This window comes from Cyrtonyx montezumae, unplaced genomic scaffold (genome assembly GCF_038088225.1).
Source record: "Cyrtonyx montezumae isolate F1298 unplaced genomic scaffold, pur_monq_1.0 scaffold_10, whole genome shotgun sequence".
NCBI lineage: Eukaryota > Metazoa > Chordata > Aves > Galliformes > Odontophoridae > Cyrtonyx > Cyrtonyx montezumae.
The window spans coordinates 28,265,759-28,293,616 of record NW_027071826.1 but is presented as its reverse complement, the minus strand read 5'-3'; the positions used below and the strand labels follow the sequence as shown (position 1 = coordinate 28,293,616).

The following is a 27,858-nucleotide window of genomic DNA, read 5'->3' as shown; positions in this document are numbered from 1 at the left end:
GAGTTGGTAATAGGTCCACCTTAAATATCAAAACTGTGCTACAGTACATTTGTAACTAGGAAGTAAAGAAAAATCAACAAGACCCAGCACCAAGACATGTCTTTCCCACGTCTGTTAGGTCTGGTGGTAACTGGTATTTAGTCTAAATGCTGCAGAAATTGTTCCGGGACATGCTGCATGTCTTTAGAAGCTGAGGTAAACAAACAACAACTGCAAACGTTTCTAAAAACACTAAAATAAAAATCAAATCAATTTGAATGAATGGACTAGCAGTTATAAAGGAAGCGTAAGTTAAAAAAACCCTCAATATAAACCCCAAAGTGTTTTGTACAAGTCCTATACCTTGTACATATCACAAAAGCAATGCAGATTTTCCCAAAGATTAACCAAGTTACAATAAGCTCATTTCACAATCGTAATTAACCCTATAAGTCCACTGGTTTTGCAGTTGGCAGCAGTTTCACTTTAGATATCGGATTCTTTGGAGAGCCTCTGTAATGAGCTTTTTCTTTTCCTGGAGCACTTCTTGTGATTGTAGACTTTTCTGGAGTAAGATCTGGAATCTTGACAGCCACATTAACTTTTGAGCAAGATTTCACTGTTTCATGATTGGTTAGATCTTCTAGAACAGACTTTGAGGGATGAACAGTCACTTTCTGTCTGTAGACACCAGCAGTTCTTACAGAACCATCAGGCTTGCCTGATGGATATAGATGTCTGCAACATGATTTGGATGTTATGTCAAGCTGAACATGAGACGTACAAACCTGGTCAAATGTACTTCCACTCCTGAGTGACAAAGCAATGGAATTCTTATTGTTTTTTTCTGTGCAGGAGGAGAGTACAGAACCACAGCTCAAAGATTTTACAAGTGGCGAACCATCATTAGCTACACTGAGCTGAGAGCTTATAGATCTTTTATTAGCCTCCAATAAAGAATTTATTCTTCTTACAGACTGTCGAACAGGAGTACGTTGGAATTTAAGAGGTGGTTTAGTTTTGCTTGCAGAACTTGGGTCATTTAATGAAAGCCTGTTAAACCACTGTATGTGGTCAGAAACCTTTCCACGGTCAGAAACAGTTGATGTCTCGGTTAGAATTTTAGCAGAATTTTCAGCTTGCAAGTATTGGTTGCCCACTTCATTTCCTAATACAGGAAGCTGACCTGCCCCTGGAAGTTTAGCAGTACCTTCTTCTGAATTACAGTATTTTACCGTACCATTTTCAGCTGTTTGTGAATGCATTAGCTCTAACTCCTCTTGTCCTCCAAAGGAATTTAATTTTTTAATGTCATCTTTTGATGAACTGTTCCGAACAGTCAAATGGCCTTCTCTGGCTAGTACTTGTGTCACAGGAAGTTCTATTACATTTCTCACATCTGGTTTCTGGACCTGAAGTTCAATCTCAATAGAAGTTCGGAAACTTCTTTTCTCCAGAGAAGTAACTGCATCTTTTTTTGGTTGCTGCTTATCAATAGCATAGGATTGATTCTCTTGGTGGAACAGCTCTCTGGACTCCAAGTTTACTGGACTTGGAGAAACTTCAGCTACCAATTTTTTCTCCCGAATGAGTCCTGTATGACACGGAGTTTCCTTTAATGCTTCATCTGTTACACCAGGGAGAGAAGAGTTTGTATCAGCTCTCAGATGGTGAAGATTACTTCCAGATGCAGAGAAAGCCTGTTTAACTTTCAGTAATGTTTCTGCTGTTAAATTATTTGCTTCTTCACAAAGCTTTAACCTGTCCTCTTGTTGATCTTCGGCTGCGAGTCTGTATTCATCTGGAAGAACCGGTTCAAATATGAAAGCAGATTCTGAAGAACTGTTTCCTTGCAGAATTCCCTCACTGCTGCTGATCTCCTGAGAATCTGTAACAGTAGGACTGTTCCATGACATTCTGTAAACAACTTCATTGTGGCATTTTGGAGTTAACAAGTTTTCTTCTGATTTGCTCACATTCTCTGAACCTTAAAATAAAAGTCACAGGTGTTCAATAATAGCATCTTGCCATTTAAAATGACCGTTATTGGTAACTTTTTTTAGCAAAACTTTTTCCCAAGCAGCACTGAATTGAAAGGTACAATTAAACTCTTATTTTAGAGATGCGACTTCAGTTCTTCATATTATAACCTTTTTTTTCCACATCTCATCATGTTTAATCAGCAGAAGAGAACTACTAAGATACACTAAAAACAAAAGCTCGCCCTAAACCATTTTCCCTTCCTACTAGCTTCTAGCTTACTATCTAGAAACACTTAATCCAATTGCTCTCTCTGCATAAAGTTACTTCTACCTTAGAAAAAAAATCCCACCTCCCCCACAGTGTTCTGTTTGGAAATTTGGAATTTACCTCTCTTACAGACTTTTTCATTGATGCATGGGCTGAAGAGTACACCTCTTTTTGCAGATTCAGCTCTGCTTTCCAAACTTTGTTGACTTGCAAGACGCCTTCCAATATTTTCAGCTCTATTACCAACTGCACATCCTGATACAACATTCTTGGAAGAAAATGAAAAAAATTGGAATTGCATTTATAAAGAAACCACCAGGATAAAGCTATGCAAATCATAGTGATAGTTTTTTTTCCTGGCTGTGCTTTATCTTTCCTCAGTTCTCCGTAGGCCTACACTGGAAACAGCCTACCCACAGCAAGGTAGGTTTAATCACTCTCTGAATATAGTGACTGCATGCACAGCCCCTGTAAAATCAGAGGTTCAGAAGCAGTGAGAACCACTGATCGCAACTGCATTGGGTTCTCTCTAGCTGTCAGATAAGTTCCTACCCATTTGCTCGCTCACTGTATCTCCAGCAGGTCGTGGAAGTGAACTGGAACATGAAAGTGCAAGAAAAACTATACCATCGTAAGACAAAACCTCAAAAACTCTCATAAGCGATGCAAAAGCAACTGTTCAACATCAGCAGACCAATGACCAGACAGTCCCCGAGCACTGCTCACTTAGAAAATATTCCACCTCAGTTGTATTGCTAAGAATGACATTATTCAGCATGCAATACTGGTCTCTTTGATCAGTTTAGGTCAGCTGTCACAACTGTGCCTTGTACCAGCCTCTTGTTACACTCCAGACAAATATAATGCAACAAGATGATTAGTTATAGCTATGGAAACAAACCTACAGCTTCTTGCAATTGATAGCAGGTCCAGCTGTACTGTTAGTCCACCATTAGCAATCAAGTCCTTCCAGCTAGAGAAAAGCAGTGCCCAGAACTTTTGATTAAAATCTGCATTGCAATAGAAGTAGCATACTTACCACATCTCTGCTGCTTTTCCCCAAACCAAACTTCAAGCGTAATGACCTACGAACCATTTCTTTTCGGCTGATCTTTGGAGAAAAGCAACCTGTTCTTCCTGATTCAGCCCTGGGAAGACAGAGAGAAAGAAGTGACACTGAAGACTCCTGAAGTCTTACTTACACTGAAACACTTACACTGAAGTGTAAGGGCAGTGACAACATCCTTACACTTCTTTCCCCTACTTCGACAACTACTATTGCTTTCATGTCAAGCTTTTTTTAATAAGCACAGGAAGGTTCACTTTAAAGCCATTATTTGATACCTTTTTATTTTTTATTTTGAACTAGACTTTACTGCCAATGATGATTTTGAAAATATTATAAAAATCTGATGCATTTTAAATATAAAATCATTTTAAAAACTGAGATTTTATACATCATTAGTCAAGGTTAGATCAATGTGTTTGTTGTTTGAGCGTTAAGGCTAATTACCTGTACAACTTTTTGCTTGCAAGTCTTTTACTTCTTCTGTTCCCTGTGCTAGACAAACGACTTTCAGCACACGTTGAAGGAGATAACAAAGTTTGAGGCGACTCAAGAGACACACAAGGGCTTGCTTCAAACTGAACTACAGGAAGAAAATAAATGATCTTAAAATAATCATCAAGTTCTCAGGTGAATGCTTAACAGATATAGCGAAGAAAGAGAGTCTTAGTAGATTTTACTTCTTTTCTGCAGTGATTGCTTGAAGTTCTTTTGACTTCTACTTTGTTTAATATTAAGTTATACTGTTCCTTGAAGCATTCATAGAAGTTAGATTGGAACGAAATGTGCACCATAGAAAAATAACCACCTCAAGCAGCAAAGGAAAGAAAGGGCATTGTGTTTACCTGATGCTGGTGTGGAGCTGCTGCTAAAAATACTACTTGGTAACAACTCAAAAGTGAAGCCATGCTTAAAAGATCTTCTCTTCTTGCTGGACAAGCCCTGAGAGCAATCAGCTGGAAGCTTACGCTTAATACTTGGAGTAAGCACCACTGGAGTCACAGATGAAAGGACTGAAATTAAGAAAACCAAAATTTTCAACAACTATAAAGGGTGAAAGTTTACTAGAAGACAGCTTTGTTCTTTACCCCAGAAGACGTTGTTGAAAAAACTTAAAGTGCATGCATTTTGAACAGGCAAAAGCAGTCAGTATAGCAAAGTTGGTTCCTTTTTTTTTTTTTTCTTGCTTGGTTATTTTCTTTGCATGCTAGAAAAATCCAAAGCCAGATACTAATATAGGCATTACAAAAAAAGTCATTTTTCTGTAGCTTTAAGAAAGACTAAAATGGAAGTAAGTCCTTCAGTTTTCAAGTCAAGATAAAATGCTACACTACTGAAGCCTTAATGCATGTTAGAAAAAAAGCAAAGTTCTTATGCTAGAACCAGCCCACTACTGTAGTGATTGTAGCTGCTGCAAGAGCTAAACTAAATGCAGTATCAAACAAAAATGTATCTATATTCATAGTTTTATACAACTTAATCATTTATCTTCAGTTCAAATTCTTGAACTTCACTATGGGATATAGCATACAAATTTTGAAGGTACTGCATGTGCTCTATTTTGCACAAATACACCAGTACCTACCGCTTCTGTCTTGCTGAGGTGTAGTAGTGGAGGGTGTTCTGTTAGATTTAAATTTATTCAATGCTTCACTAACAATATCTGGAATGTAAGACACACCAAGCAATCAAATTTAAATGTGAAATTTGCCTTGCTCTATTTTCAATTGAAATTTAATATAGAAAGTATTCTACTGGTCATTATAAAGATATACGTCTTTCAATTTCTTGATTTATTGTAGGCACACTCAGAAGGTATTCATTCAAGACTTCCTCACAGACTTAACTACATGATTCTCTTATCCCTAAGAACAAATTTGCGCTTTCACATTAGGTCCAAATACAAGAATGAAACTGTGGTTTTGCAAAGAACTAACATACAATTTTTCTGGGATATTTTTTCCTTAAAGGCAAAATGAATCCCTGTAGAATACACATGCACTTTTACTGTCTTCCCTTTCTTTTAAGAGTGTGAAACAGAAGCATTCTTATTAAGTGAAGCTGCTTTGGCAGGGGGGTTGGACTCAATGATCTCTTGAAGTCCCTTCTAACCCCTATGATTCTATGAAGTGCTCCTGGAACGCTGCATTTCCACGTGCTCAGTGCAATGCTCAGCAAACTATAACGCTGCAGTGATAGTTCTATGGTAACTGGTAGCTGTTGGGCAGTTTTTTCAGATCTCATATTTGGATAAGTATACAGTAAAATGTAGTAATGTTATGCTTTATCACATCTGGAGAAAGAATAGATGTTGCATATAGCCAGAACCTATTTTACAGAATTAAATTCTGACTGCTTCCACTCAAAATTTGAACATTCACAAACATTAATCACTTTGTATCTTGGGTAACATCCCCTCTTCATAAAATAGTACACAAAAACATGTCTTGGCTAGACATACAACAAAGTCAATTGCTGCCAGGTTTAACATTTCAAGCGTTAGCTAAATATACATTCATATTTTTTATAACAATACATATGAGATCCACCATTATAGTTACAATTGTGCAACTCTTGTAACTCTAATGACCAATGTAGCTTCTTAGTTTCAAGGTAAGATGCTCCACACCTTTTTAAACAAACAAAAAAAAAAATACAGATCTCAGTGAAATTCTACTCACCCTTACATTTTAAAACCATTAGAAAACCACTTTCTCATCCACCTAGGTTTAGAAATGGTTAAACCAAGAGCTTTTAGAAATAAGCATATTTACAGAAGTGAATTAATATCTTCAATTAAAGTTGTGTTGTTGGAAAATACAATAATGAACTAAATCAACTCGGTAGGAGTTGTTTCAGTTTCATGTCTCACGGAAATAAATTTGACTTCTGATATAAAGATTTGCTATCCTACATTAAATATTTCAGAACTCAGTAATAATTAATCTTATATGTGAAAAACGAATTGGAAACTACTTAGAAATTATTACAGTAGATTAAGAAAATCTGCACATATGCATTGTATGCCAGCTCCACAGTGTATTTCCCTAAACATTCATAATCCTATATGCCCAAGACACAAAATTGTGACAGCATTCAGTATATCACATTTTACACTTCAAAAGCTTCTAATTTACATAGAAATATTGCACTTCCAAAAGTCTAATCGGCCCACTGTAGACATACATGAAGCTGCAAAAGACCAGTTTCAGTGCATAAGCCTATCACATGACATACTTACCCCCAACACTTCGGTGCTTCTTCCTCTTACATTCACTGGGAGATTCATTTTCACTGTCTTCACAGCCCCTCAGTGAGGGAGGAGACTGAAAGGCATCGACGCCTAACATCGCAGGAATCTTTTCCAAGATAAATTCTGGTACCTGGCCTGAATTTGTTAAGAAAAATTTTTACAAGTTATTTTAAAAGTTGAAGAAGTTGTATACAAGTACAAGACATTTTTATAAACACACATCACTTACCAATTTCTTCTGCATGATCAATGAGTGTCTGTACCACAGCAGCTTGCAAACGAATTTTTTTTTCTGTACTCGTTGTCAACTTCTCATTTTCATTTGAGTGCAAGAGGTTGGGAGCAAATATCACTGCCAGGTTACTGCTATCCATTCTGTTTTCATTAGATCTTAAGAGAAAAAGTATACTCTTTTAATGCAAACCATCAGGATGTAAGCAGAACAGAAACAGAGAGAATAGCAAGCAATAAATACTGTTGAAAAAGAATGGAGTCACTCATCTGGCAGCTCAAAGACCAAGGTTAGTGGGTATACTTATTCAACCCAGGCACAGTAATTGCACATCCTGAACTGAGTATGTTACAGCTGCTCATCAGTTTTTGGAATTGCAAGGTATCAGATTATGTTAGTTTCTAAGTCACTCCTTCAGCTTCTTGAAAAAGGTGAAATGCAGCTATGAAAGACTAGAATAAATTCCAGCATAAGACAACTTCGTAAGAAAGCCCTATGGATTTAGGAAGGGAAAGACTCCTGACTGTGCCAGTTACAGTAAAGGGTTGCAAGTAAGAAAGCTTTCGAGTAAAAACCAATCTTGGGAAGCAAGCTGGAAAAGAGAAGTTCACTGAATTTAGGAATGTTCACAGTCACTGCTTTACATTATACTGACCTTAGGGACACAGTTCTCAGGAAGTTGAAGAAGTATCGCAGAGCTTCAATTGCTCTATCAGTCATTAAGCATGAAAGTAACATAGTTGCAGTTTTCTTCCCATTTGCTAGCTGCTGAGCTTTGAGAAAGCCATCCTGTAGATGAAGGGGAAGGACTGGTTCCGGCAGCTCTCTAAAGAACTTTTTAAGAAGCCCAGCAACATCACATGGTAGTGCAGCTGAGAGGCAGTTTTCACCTTGATCCAGCTTACTCTGAAATTGTTCAGAAGAAACATGATTTCAAGTCTTCAGTATGCTGCCAGATTTTTAAGGTTATGCATTAATTCTCTAGACTGCACCAGCCTAGTTTTTTTTTTTTTTAATAAGTTACACTACTTATAAAAAGACACAGATATTATCAGACAACACACTGCAATTTTCTGGTTTTCCACTGCTCGCATCCTTCTGGGGAGAACATAAAGCATCCAGCATCTATAGCTGCTAACAACTTTGTTCAGTCACAAGTTTTTTCTGATAATCTGGAAAAATGGATAATCCATTGAGTCACAACGAATAAAAAAGCTTTAGAGAATACCTTTAAGGCTTTTAAACGAACCAGAGATCCAGATTTTCTGAAGAGTCCTTCAGTATGAACATGTTCTTCCAGATACTCACAGGCATCAACCAGAAAGCTAAGGAAAGAATGGCAATATATTTCTGGACTTCAGAATATATTTTTCTGAGAAAAAACACTATAATAAACAGATAACGCATAATACATAGGATTGTTTCCCCATGACAATAAACGTGGAGACATTCAAAAATGGCAGCCAAGGCTCTGAATTCCCCATCAAACTACTGCTTCCCTCCTTTCCCAAGTAGAGCTGTTCCTATTCCCCACACTCATCAACAAATCTGGAACAAATATTGTATCTCCTCTGATGAGATCGTTACTATATAGTGACCAAACAAGTTTAATTCTAAATAACATCAGCTTACCTGGGAATGTGCCCATATTCTGGCACCAGTGTTTGTGGCAGCGTGTAAAAAGGTGTTCCAAAGATTTTAGTCTAAAATATAAAACTCAGTTAGTGTTGTGCAAAGTTGGTGGGGTTACTTACAAGTTATCACAGAAAGGCACATTCTCCACAAATAGAAGGATAGTTTAGACAAAAAAGAAAGTCTTTCAGAGGATGCAAATAAGAAGTGTTGTCAGGAAAAGCTCAGTCACCTCTAAGTGTTGGAACCTGCACTGATCCTAGTTACAGGTAATACCCCAGGTTACTATGAAATAATATGCAAAACATACTGCAAAAAAATCTGTACATTTTTTATCTCACATGGAGTCAGTTTTCTCGTAAGGCCACTTACTAACTTTTCTTGTAAGGTACTTAAGATGTTCCAGAACAGGCTGTTCTGGAATCTCACCTTTTCAAATAGTTCAAGCCACATTTCTCTTTAAAAATATATAAAACAAATAAAACAACCAACACAACAACTCAGAATAACAACTTTCTTAAGAGAAGGGATTTTCTCTTCATTTGAGGCTCTCAAGATTGCTCTTACAGTGAGGGTTAATCTCAACACAACGGTTCAGAGAACGTTTCTGAACTCTCGTGTTCAGTATCTGCATTTAAGAAGCCTTTACAAAACTATCACTTTATAACAAGACATCAGAGTATTTGTTACTAGAGAGCATGAAGTTCCTTCAGTCATTATTACTGGAGCACACCTGCAGGGTTCACCTTTTTATTGTTCTGTTTTACATGTTTATCAGAGGTGACTGCAAAGTTGGTACATTAAATCACAAACTCATATAGCTGAAACAACTTGCATTTTTATTTACCTCTTTTCTATTTAAATTTACAGAAAACACAAGCTCACCCCAAGCCAAAAGGACTGCAGTCATTCTCAATTTGTTATTATCAGAAATGAATGCAAACTCTCAGTTACCTATGCCTGAAAGTCAAAGTGCTGACCACAAAGGGAGAATAGTTAATAACTAACCCATCAAGCTACCTTTGGCCCATCTGTCCTACAGAAAACAAACATCACGTGATAGATAAGCAGCAAAAATGTTTCTGTAGTTGCAATCCAGGTAGCTACCATAAATACAAGATGAAAATTAACTCTAAGGTATAATGTATTTCAGTGCTTATGAAATGGTGTAATAGGGAATTCCAGCACTTTGCAATTGAGTACTTAAAACTGAACAGTGGGTGGCAACCCTGCAGTGGGTTGGAGCTGGGTGGTCTTCAAGGACTCTTCCAACCCAAGCCATTCTATAGTCCTATGATATCACTAGCTTTACAAGGCTTTGATTGTCATATCAAAAACAGCATTTCAATATAAGAACTGAAATAAAATTATGCCTGTTTCCTTACAGTAGGAGATAGAAGGCAAAATAAAAGTTTTTCTCTACCACTTACTACCTTGCTCATTTATTACTTACTAATAATTTTCTTCCTTCTACAATACTTAAACTCTATAGACAGCTATATGGGCACACATCAACACACATTCAATCTTTGTAACCTCCTCTTCCAACACTAAGAAAAAATCCTAGATCCGTTACATTGACTTTGACAAGGGGGAAGCTCATACTGGCTTTACTCTTGCCTTCTCCTTTTCCACCTCAACCCAAGCACGTAGTTTTGCAATGTCTTCAGCTGACTTCAACCACGGGTTACTGCAGCATTTCGTAATGTCTTCAGTAGAAATAGTGCTACAGAAGGCTGGAACTGACAGCGCCCAGTTCTGTGCCACACCACTTGCACAGATATCTTATCTTGGTCTTGGCTAGTGAGTGCTCCCCTGATTTGAAAAGTAGGTTCTATTAGGAGATGAATGTTCTGAATCAGACTTAAGTGGTGCAAAGATCACTACCTACTGAGTTTGCTTATATTTTAACTCAGAGGCCCGAGACAGAAAATTCAATGATTTAGTACCGGACATTTAAGGCAATAGGATGGATTTAATTCCTCAGAGTGAAGGCAAAGAAAGGGCAGGCCTGTAATTATTTATTTATTTGCTGCCCTTCTTGCGACCGCGGCCACGTTACCGTCCCATACCTCTGAGGCCGCCGCGGTGGGTTGCTTCGCCGCCGTCAAGCAGGCCCCGCTTTTCACCTTGATCCCGTAGGAACCGCGCAGCTCCTGCAACACCGCTAACCGCAGCAAGCCGCGCCGCTGCTCCGCCATCCCCACACCAGCCGCCCCTCAGCTCCCGCACGACGCCATAACCGCAACAACCGCCCGCCTCCGCCTGGCTCAAACCCAGCGCCAGCCCCATCCTCGCCTCCCATTGGTCGCCTCCCGTTCAAATTTAAGACCCGCCGCCCAACGGCCGGGTAGGGCTGTCCGCGCAGCGCCTGCTTCCCGCGCCGCCTTCGGGCGATCGCGCAAGCCGCCTAAAGGAGCCTCCCTCGCCGCGGGACGGCGGTTGCCTCAGTGTCCGCATGGTGGCGCTGTCACCGCGGCCTCGGGTGCCGGGGTCCTCGCGAGGTTTAACCACCAGCGCCAGTGTCATTTGTACTTTCAAAACAGGGGTTTCCTGCCTGTTCGTCACTGTGTCCTCATACGCCCTCCCTAGCTGTGCCTCTTGCAACTTCACTCTGTATTGTTATTACAGAGAACTGGAGCTTCTCTTTAAAGTCCTTATTCCTAAGGTAACTCTTGAGCTGTTAATAACAGTTCACAAACAGTTAAGAGATGAGCAAAAGTAATATTCCTGAAAGTAAGGTCTTAGCACGGACTTACTGTTGGTATTATCTGTGCTGGCATTAATACCGTATGAAAATATAAAACTCAAGAACCTGAAGCGTCACTGAATAGAGTAAAAATAGCAGACAGATGAACCTAGAGTAATTTTAGAGTTTCATTAGTGAAATATATGAAATACAAAATAGTCTCATAGACTTCTAACTGGCCTGAGTAAGAATTAGGTAACTGAATAAAACAGCCCCAGGTCAACATTGTGGAACATATTTTCTTTTTGCAACTGTTCATATGTGTTACAGGAAAAGCTTTATGAATGTAGACGCGATAATGCAAAAATAATAATAAAAAGGAATATTCCTCTAGGGTCCCACAGTAGAGAAGATCTTTGTGGAACGAATTAACTAGGTATCTTAACATTTACTTTAAGCAATCACAATATAACTTAGTTTTCTGTAGTAATACCAAATTACACAAGAGGGAGCTGTGACCTGCTATATATTTTAAAACTCCAAGTCTCTTCGATTCAGAATTCACACTGGAAGAAAAAGCACATGATGATAGCATATGCTATGTTCAGTTTTTTTTCATTGTTCTAAAAAGTGATGGGGATCTTCTTACTTTTCCCGCTAGGTATTTAAATCTACAATATTATCTATATTGTCAAAAGCATTTACCAAGTATCGTCATTTCCTTAGGTGACTATTTCAAAACATTTCTGCTTTATTTACAGGTAGAGACTAAGGCAGAAAAAAATACTTTGCAAATAAGAAATAGGCATCCAATTTAGGAACCAGTTGCAGCATCAATTAAATCTGCTACACTCTTTCAAAAACAAGCTGAGAAAAGAACTGACATACCCAGCTTCTGCACTTTAAATAATACTGTTTCTTAAGGTCTGTGGTCAAAAGACAATTCTGAATTATGTTTATGGCAAAAATCTGTTTTGTCATCATTTACATTCATTTTCACACATAACCTGTCCAAGGGTTGCTCTGAAAATAATACCTCCTCTTTTATTATGTTGGCCCATGACATCAGAGGCAGGTGTTGGAAGTATGGCAGTACAGGTTAAGCCTTCCCACCAACATTCCATTACATTTTGTTGTTGTGTGACAGATGGCAGCAGAGGGGCAGTCTGACAGAATGGTATCTGACATGGAAGTGCATCTGAAACAGCAGTGGCAGTGAATTCCTCCACGAGGAAAAAATTGCACCCACTGACATTCATTGATACTTGCTGAACTACTTTCAGAGCAATCTACGTAATACACAAATATTTTTTTTTCATATGTGTGTGCTCTTTTTCACTATCCATGTACATGTAGCTGTTTACAGCTCACCTACATTTACCATGAGGCTTTGTCAGTTTTGAAATCTACTCCAGAATTGAGAGCTCTAAAGTAAAATATTTATTGACATTCTTGTTTCAGTAACCACTCAGAACATTCAGTGATTGAAACAACCAGAAACTCAGTGGTTGGAGGTAGAAACAATCTGCTTTAACAAGCTGAGTACCATGAGTAGGGAAAACAGAACTCACTCCTAAATACTCTTCCCTGAACAAACTCAACTTGGGGGGTAAGATTGTAAGCATCTCTCACTCTGGTGCTTCCTTACCTCCTCATCCAAACAAGCTCAGGACAGAAAGATAAGCTAGACCAAGAGAAACCAAAAAAATAACTACACGAGGGATATTTACACACTAGTGTGCTGAATGTCTTTTAGTACAGTTTTTTTCTGAGTATCCTTCCTTATTCTAGCCTCTTGCTGGCTTTTATCTCTCAATGAGAAATTATGCACTCAATTCGCAATTGTCATCTCGGCACATTGTTCAGGCTGAATTTATGTTAGATATGCTTCATTTCCCTCTCTCACTCCCTCCACTGCTCTATCTTGTTAAGTAAACAATGTATTAGTAAACAATTTTTTCCAGGATAGCGAATTGCATTGGTAGGACAATCTCATACAAATATTCAGAATTGTGTCAGAAGCAAAACATTCTGTGAAGTCGCAATACCTTTAGAATTTAAAGCTAACTATATTCCCTGCCTCTACAGGAGAAGCTGGATGAAAACTAATTCCAGATCAATAAAATAGTAAGGAAGAAGAATGTATTTAAAGCAAGAAAATAAGGATAAGGTTAGAAAAAGCGTATTCTAAATTGACAACATGAATTTCCTCTGAACAGTGGGTTCAGGATAGAATAATTCTGTGTAACTCACCTTTCACTACGGCTGTGAATTTGCTCTTAGATTACCATCTTGTCTCTACAAGTTTCTGAAGAGACTATTGCAGAAAAATTAGATATGACAATCTTATAACCTTGTTATGTGAATTGTTAACTCTGTATTTGTATTTGAGCCTGCTTCTCATACTATGTTCCTATTCTTGAGAATAGATGATCAAAGCTGTTTCATTAAAGTTTGAATATTCCACACTAAGAACCACTAGTATTTTGTCTGAAATATTCTAAAACTCAGTTTCTTGGTTGGTACTAATGGAGCTTGTTATTTAGAGTCACCAGTACTGTAGTCATTTATGTTTTTCCAATGCAATTTTGAGATAACAGAGAACAGTAGTACACAAAATGTAGAGTACAGTACCTTTTCTCCATTTACTCTGCAAGACCACATGTCTGAAAGAGCTGAGAAATCATTATATGAGAGAAAATATACCTGCATCTCTACATAGAAAAGGGAAACTTCGGAAACGTCCAAAGATTTTATATGTAGATTCTAACATATATTATGCTAAGATCTTGATACAGTGAATACAGTTTTGCACTTAATTGCACCAAGGTAACATTTTCTTATTTTCACTGGGGCTGGAAATATGCTTCTAATGCACTCAAATGCTAGTTGCAATAGATCAGTCTAGGTGAGCAGATTTCAAGTTCACCATGTCATCTAGAACTCGGTTAGAAAATAAAAAATTGAAAAATAAAAGAAAGCAACAATATTTGTTGATCAGTTTGATATATTTGATATCTCCCTTTTACCATATAAGGGGAGAGAGGACTTCTTTGAAGCCACATACTGTCTTGGAAACCAGCCTTTGAAATTTAAGGAGTGCTTCTAAATCCAGTCAGCTTAGCTATTGATGATACCACAGCACTCAACTAGATTCACTATAGACACTTTCTGCTGTAAGTGCTTGATGGTTGAACTGCATCGCAGCAGAAGCTAAGATTTTTCTCTTGACACTGTACATGACATTTTGCACTTATAATACATTTCATTTCATTTTTAACAGCATTAGTAAGAAGATCTGTTTTTCTTTTCTGGTTTTCTCTCACTTTCAGTTCTTGTGCTTGAGTGGTTGATGTGTCTGAAACTGTCAGTAATGGAATGATTTAAAAATTAGATGTGCTATCTTCACACCCTCTCTTCAACCCTACAACACAGAATGTAAATAATGGTGTTGAGATAACCCTAACAAGGGCAATGTTTTAAGCTGTTCCTCATTCCAGAAAATTCTCTAGTAAAACCAAAACTTTGATCTATACATCAAGATGTATCATGTACCTTTAAAACAGATACAGAGATGAACATACTTTCTAAGAAAGGACACAAGCCTTCACATCCGCTGCTGCTTAACATCACTTCTTTAATGAGTTGAAGAATAGATTGATAAGACCACAGCAAACCATAAAATAGCTATAGATTTCTAATGGAGTGACATCATAGATAGTGAGACAGCTTAAGCAACATGGAAGGAGAGCAGACAAACTGGTACTGCCAAAAATGGAAATAGTAAATGAAAACTAGTAATATGTATCTCTGGGTTGCAAAAATGGCATCTTAAGTTAAAAGATAAAATAGCTACTTGGTTCACTTCCTATCTTGGAAGTCACATTTAAAAGAACAGAAATACCCAAAAGAAAATGTTGGAATGGGAAGGCAGTGCCATACATAGACTGCAGTTATAAGATAAGAAAAAAAATCTCTTCTTTTTTTTTTTTTCCCCAGCATATCCCCATTACAAACCTCGAGGTAGTTAAAAGAGAACTTGGCTTGATTTTTTTCCTCATACTCATTCTTTCCAATATTTCATAAATCTCAGATTGTAAGAGAATACTTTTGTAATACAACATTTTATTTCCTTTTTTATCAAGTAGAGAACGTTTAGATGTTTTTATCAAGTAGAGAATGTAGACAAGTAGTAATGTCATTTTGGAATGCTTCTGGCAAGATATTTTCATGTAAAAAAACATAAATATTTAAATCATTGAAAAATTGTATCCAAAAGACACAATCTGGGTTTTTAAAATCTCTCTGTCATGATTCAGTTTATTTGGATACTCTTCAAGAGTACAATTGTGTGTATCTCCCAGTTCCCACTTCAGTTGAAAAGGTATGAGTGCACTCCTTATTTAGCTTGTGAAATGAACCAAAGGCACCTCTGAAGAGATGTGGTTTTAATCCAGTGAAGTAATCATGCTAAGAATGCATTATTGAGAAAACTCATTCGTTCAGATTTACTGTTTGTAGAGTTTAAGAGTTAATTAAACTTGATTTAGAAGAAGTAGATGCTTCACACTGCTATAATCCTAGACACAGAAAGGAAATTAAGATTAGTCATGTTACTTTACTTTTACAGAACACTGTTTCACACAAAGTTAATTAGTTTTAAGAATGCTTCTGATTCTCATCAAAATGATACATCCATCTGAAGTTACACTTGCACCATTTTAAGTGGTAAGTTTAACAGGAGCAATGGACATTTTTCATTAGCAAAGTAAAAATAAGTATACATTTTTATTTTTACTTTGAGTTTCTCATATACGCCATTTGTTATTTTCATATATTCTGAAAAGCACATTTAATCAATTTCTTACAGAGAATTTCAATATTTTTCTAGCTATAATTACCTACAGCTAGTATTGCATCTTTATAGCCTTATGTATGTCCTAAACCTTCTTCTTGGATCAGATGGTCTAGCAACTGATAGAAGACAAAGCTCCTAAAACTCAGGAGTGCCAGCGGTAGATAGCACTCAGGTGCTTGGTATGGACAGGAAAGCAGAAATTTTTGTTCATTTGTATTTTGTAAGAAGTATAAGTATTATAAAAAGAGGACTCTAGCCACTCTTTCAGAGGCAGATGCCCTACTTGCTTTTTTCCAAATAACAGAGCACGGCTTTCTTTTTTCTATTTTTCTTATCCTTTTGTGTAAAGCACTTGCAATGAAACTTTTAAATATCTATTACTAATTCTTCTACTCTGGGAGAGCTCAAATGCACTTGACATACCCTAATTATCCATTCTGCTGCATAAGAGAGGTTATTATTTATCTACTAGAATGGTGACCAGAAGGGAGGTAAAGAAAATACGTGGGTTAAAGGGAATAAGAAAAAATATAATTATGTTCCAAGTACTGCTTTTTTTTTTTTTAATTTATATATATTTATATATATACATATCCAGCTTCAGTACAAAATTAAGTATCTATTTTTCTTCAGGGGTGGCAGCCAGAGTATCCCAATACCAGCTTGATGAATGAGTCATGCTGCTGCACTTAATTTTTTTTTTTCTGACTCACTGAATTTATCATCTTTTTTTAAATTATTTTTTTTATTTTCCACTACGTTGTGGAGTAGAAAGACTCCTTTTTTTCTATTCCCCCTCCCCCCCCCCCCAGTCTTTCACAGTAAACTAATATCTGGTGGATGGAAAGGTTTTCTAATGGGAAAACTATGTGTATTTGAAAATTCCATTCCTTGGGAAATACTGTTATGAAATTGTGTGAAAGAAAGGTATGAACCCTCCTCCAGTTCCACTGATAGTAGAACAAGAATCTTAAACTCCATTTTATCATCTGCCCAGTTCCATCAGGAAGCCTATCAGAATATTACTGAGGTACAGTTTCAACTAAGGAACTGATTTCTAGATTTCAGACCAAATTATGATATGTAAGAAGTAGAAGGGGAAAAAATTGCACATCTAGTCAGATTCACATTCTAGATCCTTTTGGATGTAAAATCCAAACAGCAGGAAGTTTATGTGCTTCTAGTCCTGGGTGGAAGTTGAGTGGAGCTTTGAAGGGGTCTTTTTTAGACTTGAGCCTGATGCCCAAGTCTTATGTAAGTCACCCAAGGCTTTAGTCAGATATGTGCATCTATTCACAGCATGTTTGAAGTGAAGGACCTCTTCTGAAATTAGAAGTTTAGCTCCAGATCCAAATCTTGGTTTACTTCCCTAGTTTTGGCTCTCTTCTTTTCAATCAGTGTGGAAAGGAGAGACAGCAAAGCAAGCTGTGTATGGAAAATTGAAACAAGAACAAAAGTCTGTCCAAATTATGCAACAAGGATCATTATGCTATAAAATTTCTCATCAAGTGTGGATGTCACTGAATGATATTAACATTTCAACAGTTATTTTCTTGATGAAGACTTAATGTCTTGCATAAAAAGCTTTTTAAGCTTAAAGCTGTGCAAATACAATTAGTGCCCTTTAGTTTTTCAAAACACTTTGAAATATGTTAAAGGTTTTCAATGCACTGGAAGCATTTTTCTTTGTTACAGATCAGTTGACTCCAACTACTTTCACAACAGACTTAGAACATAAATAATTTACAAATGAAATGCATCATTAGATACGATGGCCACTAGATCATTTTGCAGTGTCCTTTTAGGAAGCAGCCTTTCAATGCAGGCTTAAGGCTTCTGTAGCTGTATCTAGGTTCAGGCTAGACAAAGAAAACTGTAACTAAATTTCACCTGCACATTAGAATGAAGATTTTTCTGTCCTGGAATACAGCAGAGAACAGAAGCCACAAGTTCCCCTTTTTTACTCCATTCTCTGTTTCTACTGTGAAATGAGGTGTTTCTGCATGCAGTGAGGGAGAAATAAGCTATTTTACCAGCAGTGAGAGTGCTTGAAAAAAAAATCAGTAAACAATATTATTGATAGTGACACTGTTGTTGAGGATCACACAATGCATGGTGGTATACACATTGCTGGAAGGCTCTGAAGTGCATTTCTGTAATCCAAGGGCACTCTTTGAGCTAGGAATAACAGACTGGTTTTGTGTGATTTTAAGCAAACTTATTTTGAAGAGCACACATAGGCTTTCCTTCCTCAGTTCCTCCCTAGTCATCCCATACACACCTATTACTTGGCTGGCTGCTTGCTGTTGGGTTGTTATCCCAGTTCTTGGCATGACAAAGCTGGGCCTTGTGCTTCCCTTGCTGTGTGGCCTTGGTCCCCTCTTAAGCCTTAATCTGTAAAATTGTGTCACTTTACTGAATGTGTAAAGGACAGATGATAAGGGTTTTTTTTGTTTGTTTGTTTACTTAATATATTCCCTCCACTTGTATCCCATTCTTTTAATCTCTGGCATTTCTTTGATCTGATTTCTTTACACAAATGCACATTTCTTCAAGTAGAAAAGAACATAGTTTGTGAATAAGAATGTTCACTGTTATTATTTTCTTCTTTATTTCCCTTTCTCATTCCTTAAAAATAGTTGTGTCTGCTGAACTTAACTAGCATTTTAGCCTACCTACACCAGATGCTGTTTAAATCCAGAGAGAGACAGAACCTTTTAGAAAAAGTCCGGAATCCAAAACAACAAGGTAGTGTATATTCTTATAGAAGAGATACAGATCAATGAGATGGCTTTTCTAGAACAGTCAATAGCTGAGCTAAGAATAGGATCCAGATCTCTTGAAATTCAATCCCACTAACCCCACACTGAACTATGCAACCTACTTTTTATAACCTATCAGTAATTCCAACTAAGTAGAAACAGTGTTACTGTGTGACTAAGACACATTTGTCCTATAAGGCCTCATCCTATTACTTCTGCGATACATACAGTGACTTATAATAGCTGTTGATTCCAGCTTATATTGAAGAGCAAGTCTGTATAAGGAGTGTACCTTTGCATAGCCTTACACAAACTATTCTACCTATACAAGTACTTCTTCACAAGTCAGGACGTCAGTAAATATGATGGAGAAAAAATAGGCAGACATCAATTTTGACAGTGGTAACTGTTTAAAACACTGCAGAATAAATTCTCTATCATCAGTTTTTGGATCTGAATAGACTACTGACAAACTTTTACAGAAAAACAGTGGTTTTTTCTCTGAATACTGAAGTCTTAAAACAGAAACTCTGTTACATAGGCAGCCGAAGTAAGGCTGCATGTATTACTCTTATTATCAAATAAATAGCATTGGTATCTCTCCATCATATATGTTATATGCAAATGAAATTAAAAGTAGTCTTGTTACCTACAAAGCCACAACACTGAAACCCCTTGCACATGTAGATACCTTTCTATTATTCGTGGGTGGGTCCTAACTCATGTTACAGGCTGAACTTCCTGTGAATGCAAAAAAGCTCAGACCACCCTGCTGTGCATGATTATTAGAACTAGATCTCTACAGGATGCAGTGTTGGTAATGTCTGGCATGGCAACTCAGCTGGATAGGATTTATTGCTTGAGAGAAATCCCTTGCTGCCATGGCCATGCAGCTTGCTTGTCTGGTAGATATATCAGTGGCACACCACATTTGCGTGAACTTTCAGGCTTTTGGAAATGTCTGCACTTCCCCATTAAATGTTCAGCGGTTAATCTCTTCCTCTTTGTATCTTGTGTGTTATTATAGCTTATAGATTAAGTATTGTATTATATATGTTTTAATGTAACCTCATTTCTCATCATCCTAGATAAATTGAAAAGTAAATATATTCAATATTAATGCATTTATCGGCCTTACTAAAACATAAAATCTTATAATTTCGGTAGAAAAACTGTTTATCTGGTGGGGTTAGATTTAAGTCTCAGTTCATCTGGTTTTATTTTTCAACTATTTTAGAAGAAAACTTAAAAAAATATGAGATAAACCAAAGAAATTGAGAATGAGAGCTCAAGAAAGGCAGCAAGTCAGAATAAAAAAAAAAAAAAAGGAAAAGCTTTTTAGGACACCTAACAAAAGAGGCAAATAAGAATCTACAGCTGTTTCCCTATGTTTCCTCATATTTCCTCTGTTATGTGATTTCAGTAATTTTGCACTGTTTGTCATGTGACATTTCCAAATATCTCCATTTTCCAAATTGCTTTAATGGACCTTGTTTTTCCACAGTTTTACTCTACTAAGCAAACCTGTTAGTTATTTATACACAGATCATAATTATGTCTACCTATCGTTATATAATGTATTTTAATTTTAATTACTTTTGCTCCTAAAAATACACAAGATCAGCACTCAGCTAGGAAATGTTGAAGTTCACCTGTTGGGTTTTTTTTTTGGTCTTGTGACTACATTAATTTTCAATTCTTACTGCATCTGAAATAAATTACCTGCCTTAAACCTGGAGGTGTCAAGACGTGTCAAGATCTTTCACTGTTCCACCTCCACTGAAAGGCTGTCAAGGTAAAAACACTACATGTCATTCTAGCTTCCCACGCTCCATCCAATTTTAATTTATTCTTAAATTGCTACAGTATCTTGTGAGCACTATAGCTTTTTTTGAGTAAGTGTTTATAATCTATTCTTCCTTCAAAAATAAAAATTAAAATAAAATAATAAAGCGAAATAAAGAAATGCTACACTTTTAAGACTAGTATTTGTAACTATTTTTGGCAGAAGTTGAAGTGAAAATGAGAAATGTCAAATAGAATCAGACTAGGAGTGGATCCCAGAAGAAATTTTTCCAGTGCCAAGAATGGAGGAATGGGCTCCTTCTGTTCACATCATGGCTGCTGGACAGATCTTCCTCTTTTCAAAACAGATAATTTTCTCTTTACCAGTCAGATACTTCTTCAAATAGCCAACATCCTGTAATCCTCAAACGAGCATAACATCCTTCCTTCGAGTTTTAGAGGAAACAAAGTTATTTGCGTATTATTGTGTAAGCATATTATTTCTTCAATTTTCTTTCAGTCTTTCATAAATATGCAAGTTCTTTAAATAGGCAAATGTAGAAGAAAATTACTGCATTATGAATACATCCTTATTCAGTCTTTTTTATCCATTTACTTTTAGTTTTATGAGATATTTTGAGATACTAAACTCTTTCCATTGAATATACACAAAACTATACATTACTGCAAAGATCAAACAATTGTTACGTTATGTTAGCTGTAGAAAAACCACCACCCCTGAAGTTGATTTCCTGCTTGACAAACCATAAGCTAATTGCAGCACAAAAGCTGTGTTTTGAGATGTCCGCCACTTACAGCAGTTACAGCATTAAAACACATCTGATGCAGAACAGCTTGCAAGTCTCTTGCAAGTTCGGTGAAGATATTCTGGTTCTTGAATGCTGTTCATACTGCTGGATGGCATGATATAGCATGTCACAGAGCAAGCTCCATCCTTTAGTGTTAAAATTTTCAGTTTCAACTGCTCCAGAGTACATGCATTTGGGTAAAGAGTAGGCAGCTGCTTTTTTTTCTTTTCTTTTCTTTTTTTTTCTTTAGTCAACTGTCATCTTTACCAAGTCACTTTCCACCTGGTGATTTCTGAAAAGTTAAAAGCCTCCTCACTCTCTTCAGGTTGGTTACCAAGATTCACACACATGGTTCCAGGATAACTTCTTCTGTGTGACTGATAATGAAAAAGCAACGTGAAGAAAGCAATGCATAACTTGTAGTATTTAGCAGAATTTATTTATTATTTACTTATTGTCTGGGGGTGATGACTTCTTATTTATTCATTTTCAAAGTCAAGAATTCAGTGTAAAATTATTATTATTATTATTATTATATAATTAAAGAGGTGAAGATTAATTAATGCAAATAACTCAGACTTTAAAACCTAAAAGAATACATTCTCAGAAAACTGCATTGTTAACTTAAGCAATGAAGTGTTCAGAGCTGCTAGGTCTGTGTGACACTGTTTAGAATTTCATTTCTGAAATAAGATAGGATGCTCTTAAACTCAGACCTTCTAGCCATCCACATTAAGGGTCTCTGAATCTTACCATCCTCAGGAATTTTTCTTTATGTCAGAGCTGAAAGTCAGTTGTGTTGCTTTCCCAGCTGTTTCCATCTCTGCCTCTTTGAGTGTTTGCAGCTTTTCAGTGTGAAAGGCCTGAACACAGGAAGCCTTGTGGATGCAGCTCCACAGTTTTCTGCCCCTGAGCTCTTATCCTTAGACACTTCAAAAAACAACCCCATGGTGAGGAATAGGACTCCTCTGAAACAGAGCCAGGGCAGACAGAGAAGACATACACAGAAGAAAAGGGACTATAGGGCTTAAGGTGCTGATAAAGATCTCAAGGGCAACCTAACCCTTAACACAGTCAGAGTGCTACTGCTCAGCTTCTACCACTAAGATCTGGGCTGGTAGATTAAACAGATTTTGTATAGCTGAATGGAAGAGTATTTAATAATTTCAAAAAGGGGCTGTAAGGTTTTATGAGCTCTTTGAATCTAAATACTCAGACCTGATGCACAGCAGTAGTCAGCACTAAGAGTAGTTGATGCCATTGCTAATGGGCACCCACAGAGATCTGGCTTTGCAAATCTAGAGTACAGGAAACTGAAACACCCAGAATGACCAGCGCTTTTGGAAGCATTTTAGTTTAAACTAAAGAAGATTAAATTATTTTTGACAAATTATGTGAAGACAATTTATTGTACAATGGGAGGTTTTATATAGAAAACTGATTCATTGATTTTGTGGCAAATTTTAAAAGGATAAATAAAGTAATATATTTACATTCTCAGTTGCCATATAAGCATAAATATTGAGGAGAGAGATAAGAGAACACACACACAAGGTTCAACTGCAAATAAATAAAGCACATTTATAATGACAGAGTGGCTTTTATTATTTTATGCCTGTAAAGTACATATCCATGTTTTTTCACTGTAGTAGAAAGAAATGTTAGTATTACTATTCAATGTATATGCATTTACATTAAGTATACAGATGAGCAGGCTTTCCAAATGATATGCATTAATGGGGAAAATACAACCTTCCATAATTCTCCATAATGCAATCTAGACCACCTAAAATTGACTGACAATTTGACTTCCGGCGCAGATGGTCTGAATAGCCCCTTAAAAGCACCTTCCTCAGTCACTGATTGTAGAGCATCAATTTCGTCCTTTTTACTAGAGGCCTAAAATAATTGTGCTGAATAAAATTTGTACTGCACAGATGTGAATAAGAAAATCCCTTGTCCTGAGGATAAGAAGGCAGCGCACTCCAAACATGGACTTGTCTGTAAGATGGTCTGTAAGCTGATTTTACATGACATTAGCCATTTACAGAATCTCTCCAATTAATCTTTATCAAATCAGTTAAACCTTTTAAAGAATTAAAAGAATATATATTTTTGCAATGTAGTCACCACCGTTAGCTATGCATTTTTGCCAGCAATGAACAAAAGTCTGCATGCCATGCTCGTAAAAATCTGTACAGTGGAGGTGACCCACTGTTTCATAGCTGCAATTATGACAACCATCTTTAATAGGAAAACATTGCCCATGCAGTCCACTTTTCATCAGCCTGATGAGACAGAAGTATGAAGGCATCAAATCATGACTTATGATGGGTATAGGTAGGACATTCCAGCCAAGACTGACAATGTGCTCCATTGTCTTCAAATTACTATGAGGCCTGGTTTTACTATCTTGCAGTTAAGTTTGATGTATAGGCATTGTTTCTCTGCACAGAGATTTATTTTTGGGATCATGTTACCTAATGGGAAATTAGACCCTAGGAACAGAGTTCAGGCTGAGATGGAATTTCCACCCAGCAGTATTTCTCCAAAGCCACTGTCAGGTTTTGAATCTCTCATTTTCTACTGGTAATAGAATCCTACACTCAGCCAGTCGATACTAATGATTTTAGTTGCCTCTAGTACTGCTTATGACTAAGTGCAAAACATTCTGTTCTACTTCACCACTCTCCACCCTGCTGAACCACAAGTCTAACAAGATAACCATGCCTTTTCTTTCTCAGAGTTTCATCACAGTGGAGCTAATTATATACAAAGACAAACACTTCCTTTGAGAGGTAGCAATAAAGAAGTCACGTCCTCTAGCGTGCTCAGGAGTTGTAACTGCTACACAAGTGTCCAAGCTGAAAGTGAGTTCCTCCAAACATTTTTACAATTTGAGGCCTGAAAGAGCAGAATATAACAAATATTTTAAAATCTGGATACACTCTAATACTTTTTGATGTTACATGTACCCAGTGTCACCCAGTGTTGCCAGAGTATACAAGGCTTTTCTAAGAAATGCATTCATTTCAGGTCACATCTAAGAAATATTCTGTTGTGAGTTTGCTCCTGAGTTTGGAAAGTTCTTCTGGTACTTCTTGACAGTGCATGCATTGCACCAAGTATAAAGGATGAGAGGCTTCTACTGAGCTTCAGTTTTTTGGCTTTACTTATTCACCTAATTCATGTAACAATACTTAGACATTTTAATGAGCAAATATAGTAAATATTTATTTTCATGATTTTTTTCCCCCAAATCTATTTTCCTTGTCATTTCCCCAAAAATATTCCTTAGATACTTAGGCTATCTCGTTTCATCTACTATTTTATGACCAGTGAATAGCATACATTATAAATGCCTTCACTACCATGAAAGACTTCTACATCACTGGAAAGACACTGAAAACTTTGTGTGTACTCAAGGGATGCAAAACTGCACATATATTCCCCTGAGAAATCCATACAGTTTGGCTTCAATATAGAGGCATATTACATTTCTGGATTTGTCAGTCTTAAAACAGTAATACAAAACAGAAATCAGAACTGTGAAAAATAAATTAGGAATTTGCTTCTTTACATTTTTATTTTACACTGATATTTTATGTTGATTTTTATCTACAAAGTCAATTCTGAAGAATGCATCATGAAAAAAAAAAATAAAACACATGGCAATATCTAGGGTTAAAAAAAAATCAAAAATCAATTAAGAATCAAATTTTCCAGCAGTTAATTGATAATGTGACTATGACATTTAAGTGATTAATGCCCTGATTTACAATCGGACTCACTTTGTGAGTCCAATACTTTAATTTACTCGATTAATAACACAATTAATTATAGCTATACATTGGCCTATTTTTAACACATCAAGCTCATAGTATATGAGGTTAAGAACTAGGTCAAACACCAACAGATAATGTTATGCTACAAATAAAACATCATAAACTGGACTAGATATTCTTTGTAACTGAATTTTCCACAGAGCCTACAGGAATTAGGTGCCTAACGTAAAGCCCCTTTACGTCATTTTGAAAGGAGCCTTGTTGTTCACTCTTCACAGATTATTTTGGTGAAGAGGAACTGGCATGCCAAATACTCTCTTACTATGTTACAATACCAGGTGACATATTAAACATGAGCTCTTCCTTTTTTTTTCCTAGAAAAATAAATATCTCTAAAATCAAGAATGTAGGTCTAGGTTCAGAATGATACTTTGCATCTTAGGCAATTGTAAAGTTTTCAGTTATCAAAAATCTTTTGATAAAGATTCTTTGGTAAAGAAAAGTAACTTGCAATTCGCAGGGAACCTTCTCTGCAGATTTTGCTAGGATGAGAAGAAAGGATTTTTTCATCCCATTAAAAGCTTTAATCCTTTAGTACTCAAAGTACAGGTGATATTTCTATACACAAATCCTGGTCTGAGAACAGGACTTAAGTTGCTTCTCAAGATTTTAAAGCACATTTAGAATTTGTGATTCAGTATCTACATGTTTTTACTTTTTTACCTCATCTTCAAGCCAGAAATAAGTGCTTTCTAAATCATAAACTTACAGCTGAGCTAAAGATTCTTAGCTATCATAATGTTGATAGCTTACAGAATTCACAATTGATTTAGGCTAGGTTAGTTAACTCATTTGAAATCACTCCGTCACATTTGTGTTTTTCAGAGTCAGTATGAGACCATAGCTGAGTTAAACTGATGAGCAACATATGAATAGACAAAATAAGTTTGGAGCACTGCTTCATCTTTAAGAAGTTGCCTCCAGATTCCATAATTAATGTAACTTGAAGGGCAGTTCTCTAATTTACCACTCACTCAACACTAAAGCCTTGTTAGTAGTTATGTACGAGAACTTAAGCATAAAGAAGATAATTTTTCATTATAATTACATCATATACTAAAAATTCCAGAATTTTAAAAATTTCTCTTTGAAAAGAACAGTAAGAAAAGCAGAATGACCCCCTTTGTGAAACCACATGGCAGGTAAGCATGATAATATAACTCAACATGAAATTCACTAACATAAAAATTCAAGATTAAATTTGAGGCTTCATTAAACATCTGAGAGAAAATATTTCTCAAACGTACCTATGCAACCTGAAACAGCTTAGTGGGAGAAAAATTCAGGTCTGACTGTTCAGGAATTCTGATTATACAGAAACTACTTGAAATAAAATTAAAGAAACTGGTAGCTGGTGATGAGCTCTATTTTTTCTCGAGTTTATAAAATCACTATCTGACAGGCACAGAGATTTCCCAGAAGCTCACTTTAATTATGTACCATAATATTTTTTAAATATTTTTTAAAAGTGCTCATACAGACCATATCAAAACAAAAGTAGAGCATTTAAGAACAGAGTAAAGCAACAGTTTAAAAACAATATTCCTGACTTTATTTGTATATCCTTATAATTTTCATCTCTTTCCTGTTTAAAGCTAGCAAGCATCAATTATTGGAGCAAAATTTTTTCAAGTCACTGCCTGCTACCAGCTGGATATTTCTGTGCACTTCAACTTATTGAAACGACCTCTGGTAGTAAAATTAAGAGAAAATGCATTGTGTTGTTGGCACTAAATTATTTTCTTACCTTCTTTAAGTGGAGAAGACGTAACTAGTATCAAACTATGAACAGCACCAGTGGATATATACGCCCTCCTGCCTTGTTAAATTCATCAAGATGATGGTATGAATTTGCTTGCATTGATTAAAACTTCTTTCATTTGATAATTTCATAACAACTACAGCCTATTTACCAAATATCAATTCATGGCTGAACTCCTTTTTACAAGCAATGATCACGCATTCCGTGTCCAAAGCAGATGTACCCAGGAGTCTTTGTTCTGTGACACAGCACTCGAGGTGCTTTCCAGGTTGTTTCTGCACAGGTGGTGGGGCATGTGCCTCTTCTAGGTGAAACCAGAGCAGCAGTTTGTGAGTCATTTTGTGAACTGGATGATAGAAATGACTTAAGTTAGAAAGAAAGAAAACATGCACAATAGATCAGATCCATTGACTGACTTAGTGCACAGAGTGGCCCCACAACCAGCTGTAGAGGAACAAGGCAGATGTGAGCTGCAGTGCTGGAGTAACCAAAGGCTAGGCATTAGAAAGAAAAAATGCCTCAGCTAAGTATTACCACTGAAGCACTGTGTAATTGAATTAGATTCTATGGGAATTCTTCTCTAAACCCAAACTCAGGGGATAACAATAGCATCTGGCAGAACACCTGAAGAATGGTGTTCATTAACCACATTACATAGTTGTGTATTTTGCATAAGTTGCTCATCAGCATCATTTCAGTTTCTTTCAGCAATTTAACAGTCACCTTGAGCTGAAATACTGCTCAGATAAACACCTCCACTTGCTAGGAACAACTCAGGTGAAGAGAAACAGGGTATGCTACAGCTTAAATTAACTTTGAAGAACATAATGGAGAATTTTATTTTAGATCACCTCTTTCACACAGCTGCTTAATCTAAGTATCACTCAGAATATCACTCAGAACATATAGAAAAACACACCTGCTGTGCTGCAATTC

At 36.6% G+C, this 27,858-nt stretch overlaps 1 protein-coding gene across 2 annotated transcripts; it reads right to left on the bottom strand.

Moving 5' to 3' along the window:
- Positions 1 to 348: 348 nt before the first annotated feature.
- On the bottom strand, positions 349 to 10,650 carry ARHGAP11A (Rho GTPase activating protein 11A). Of its 2 annotated transcripts, XM_065754016.1 has the most exons (12): positions 10,485 to 10,650; positions 8,413 to 8,483; positions 8,009 to 8,105; positions 7,436 to 7,686; positions 6,778 to 6,938; positions 6,537 to 6,683; positions 4,881 to 4,958; positions 4,141 to 4,308; positions 3,743 to 3,878; positions 3,269 to 3,377; positions 2,350 to 2,497; positions 349 to 1,966 (listed from the first exon to the last, which is right to left on the bottom strand). In XM_065754016.1, the coding sequence occupies exons 1-12, from the start codon at positions 10,611 to 10,613 to the stop codon at positions 426 to 428; spliced, it is 3,036 nt and encodes a 1,011-aa protein (XP_065610088.1). In that variant the 5' UTR covers positions 10,614 to 10,650; the 3' UTR covers positions 349 to 425. The 2 variants fall into 2 exon arrangements, with proteins under 2 accessions (XP_065610088.1, XP_065610097.1); XM_065754025.1 differs by lacking the exon at positions 4,881 to 4,958.
- Between the last annotated feature and the right edge of the window lie 17,208 nt (positions 10,651 to 27,858).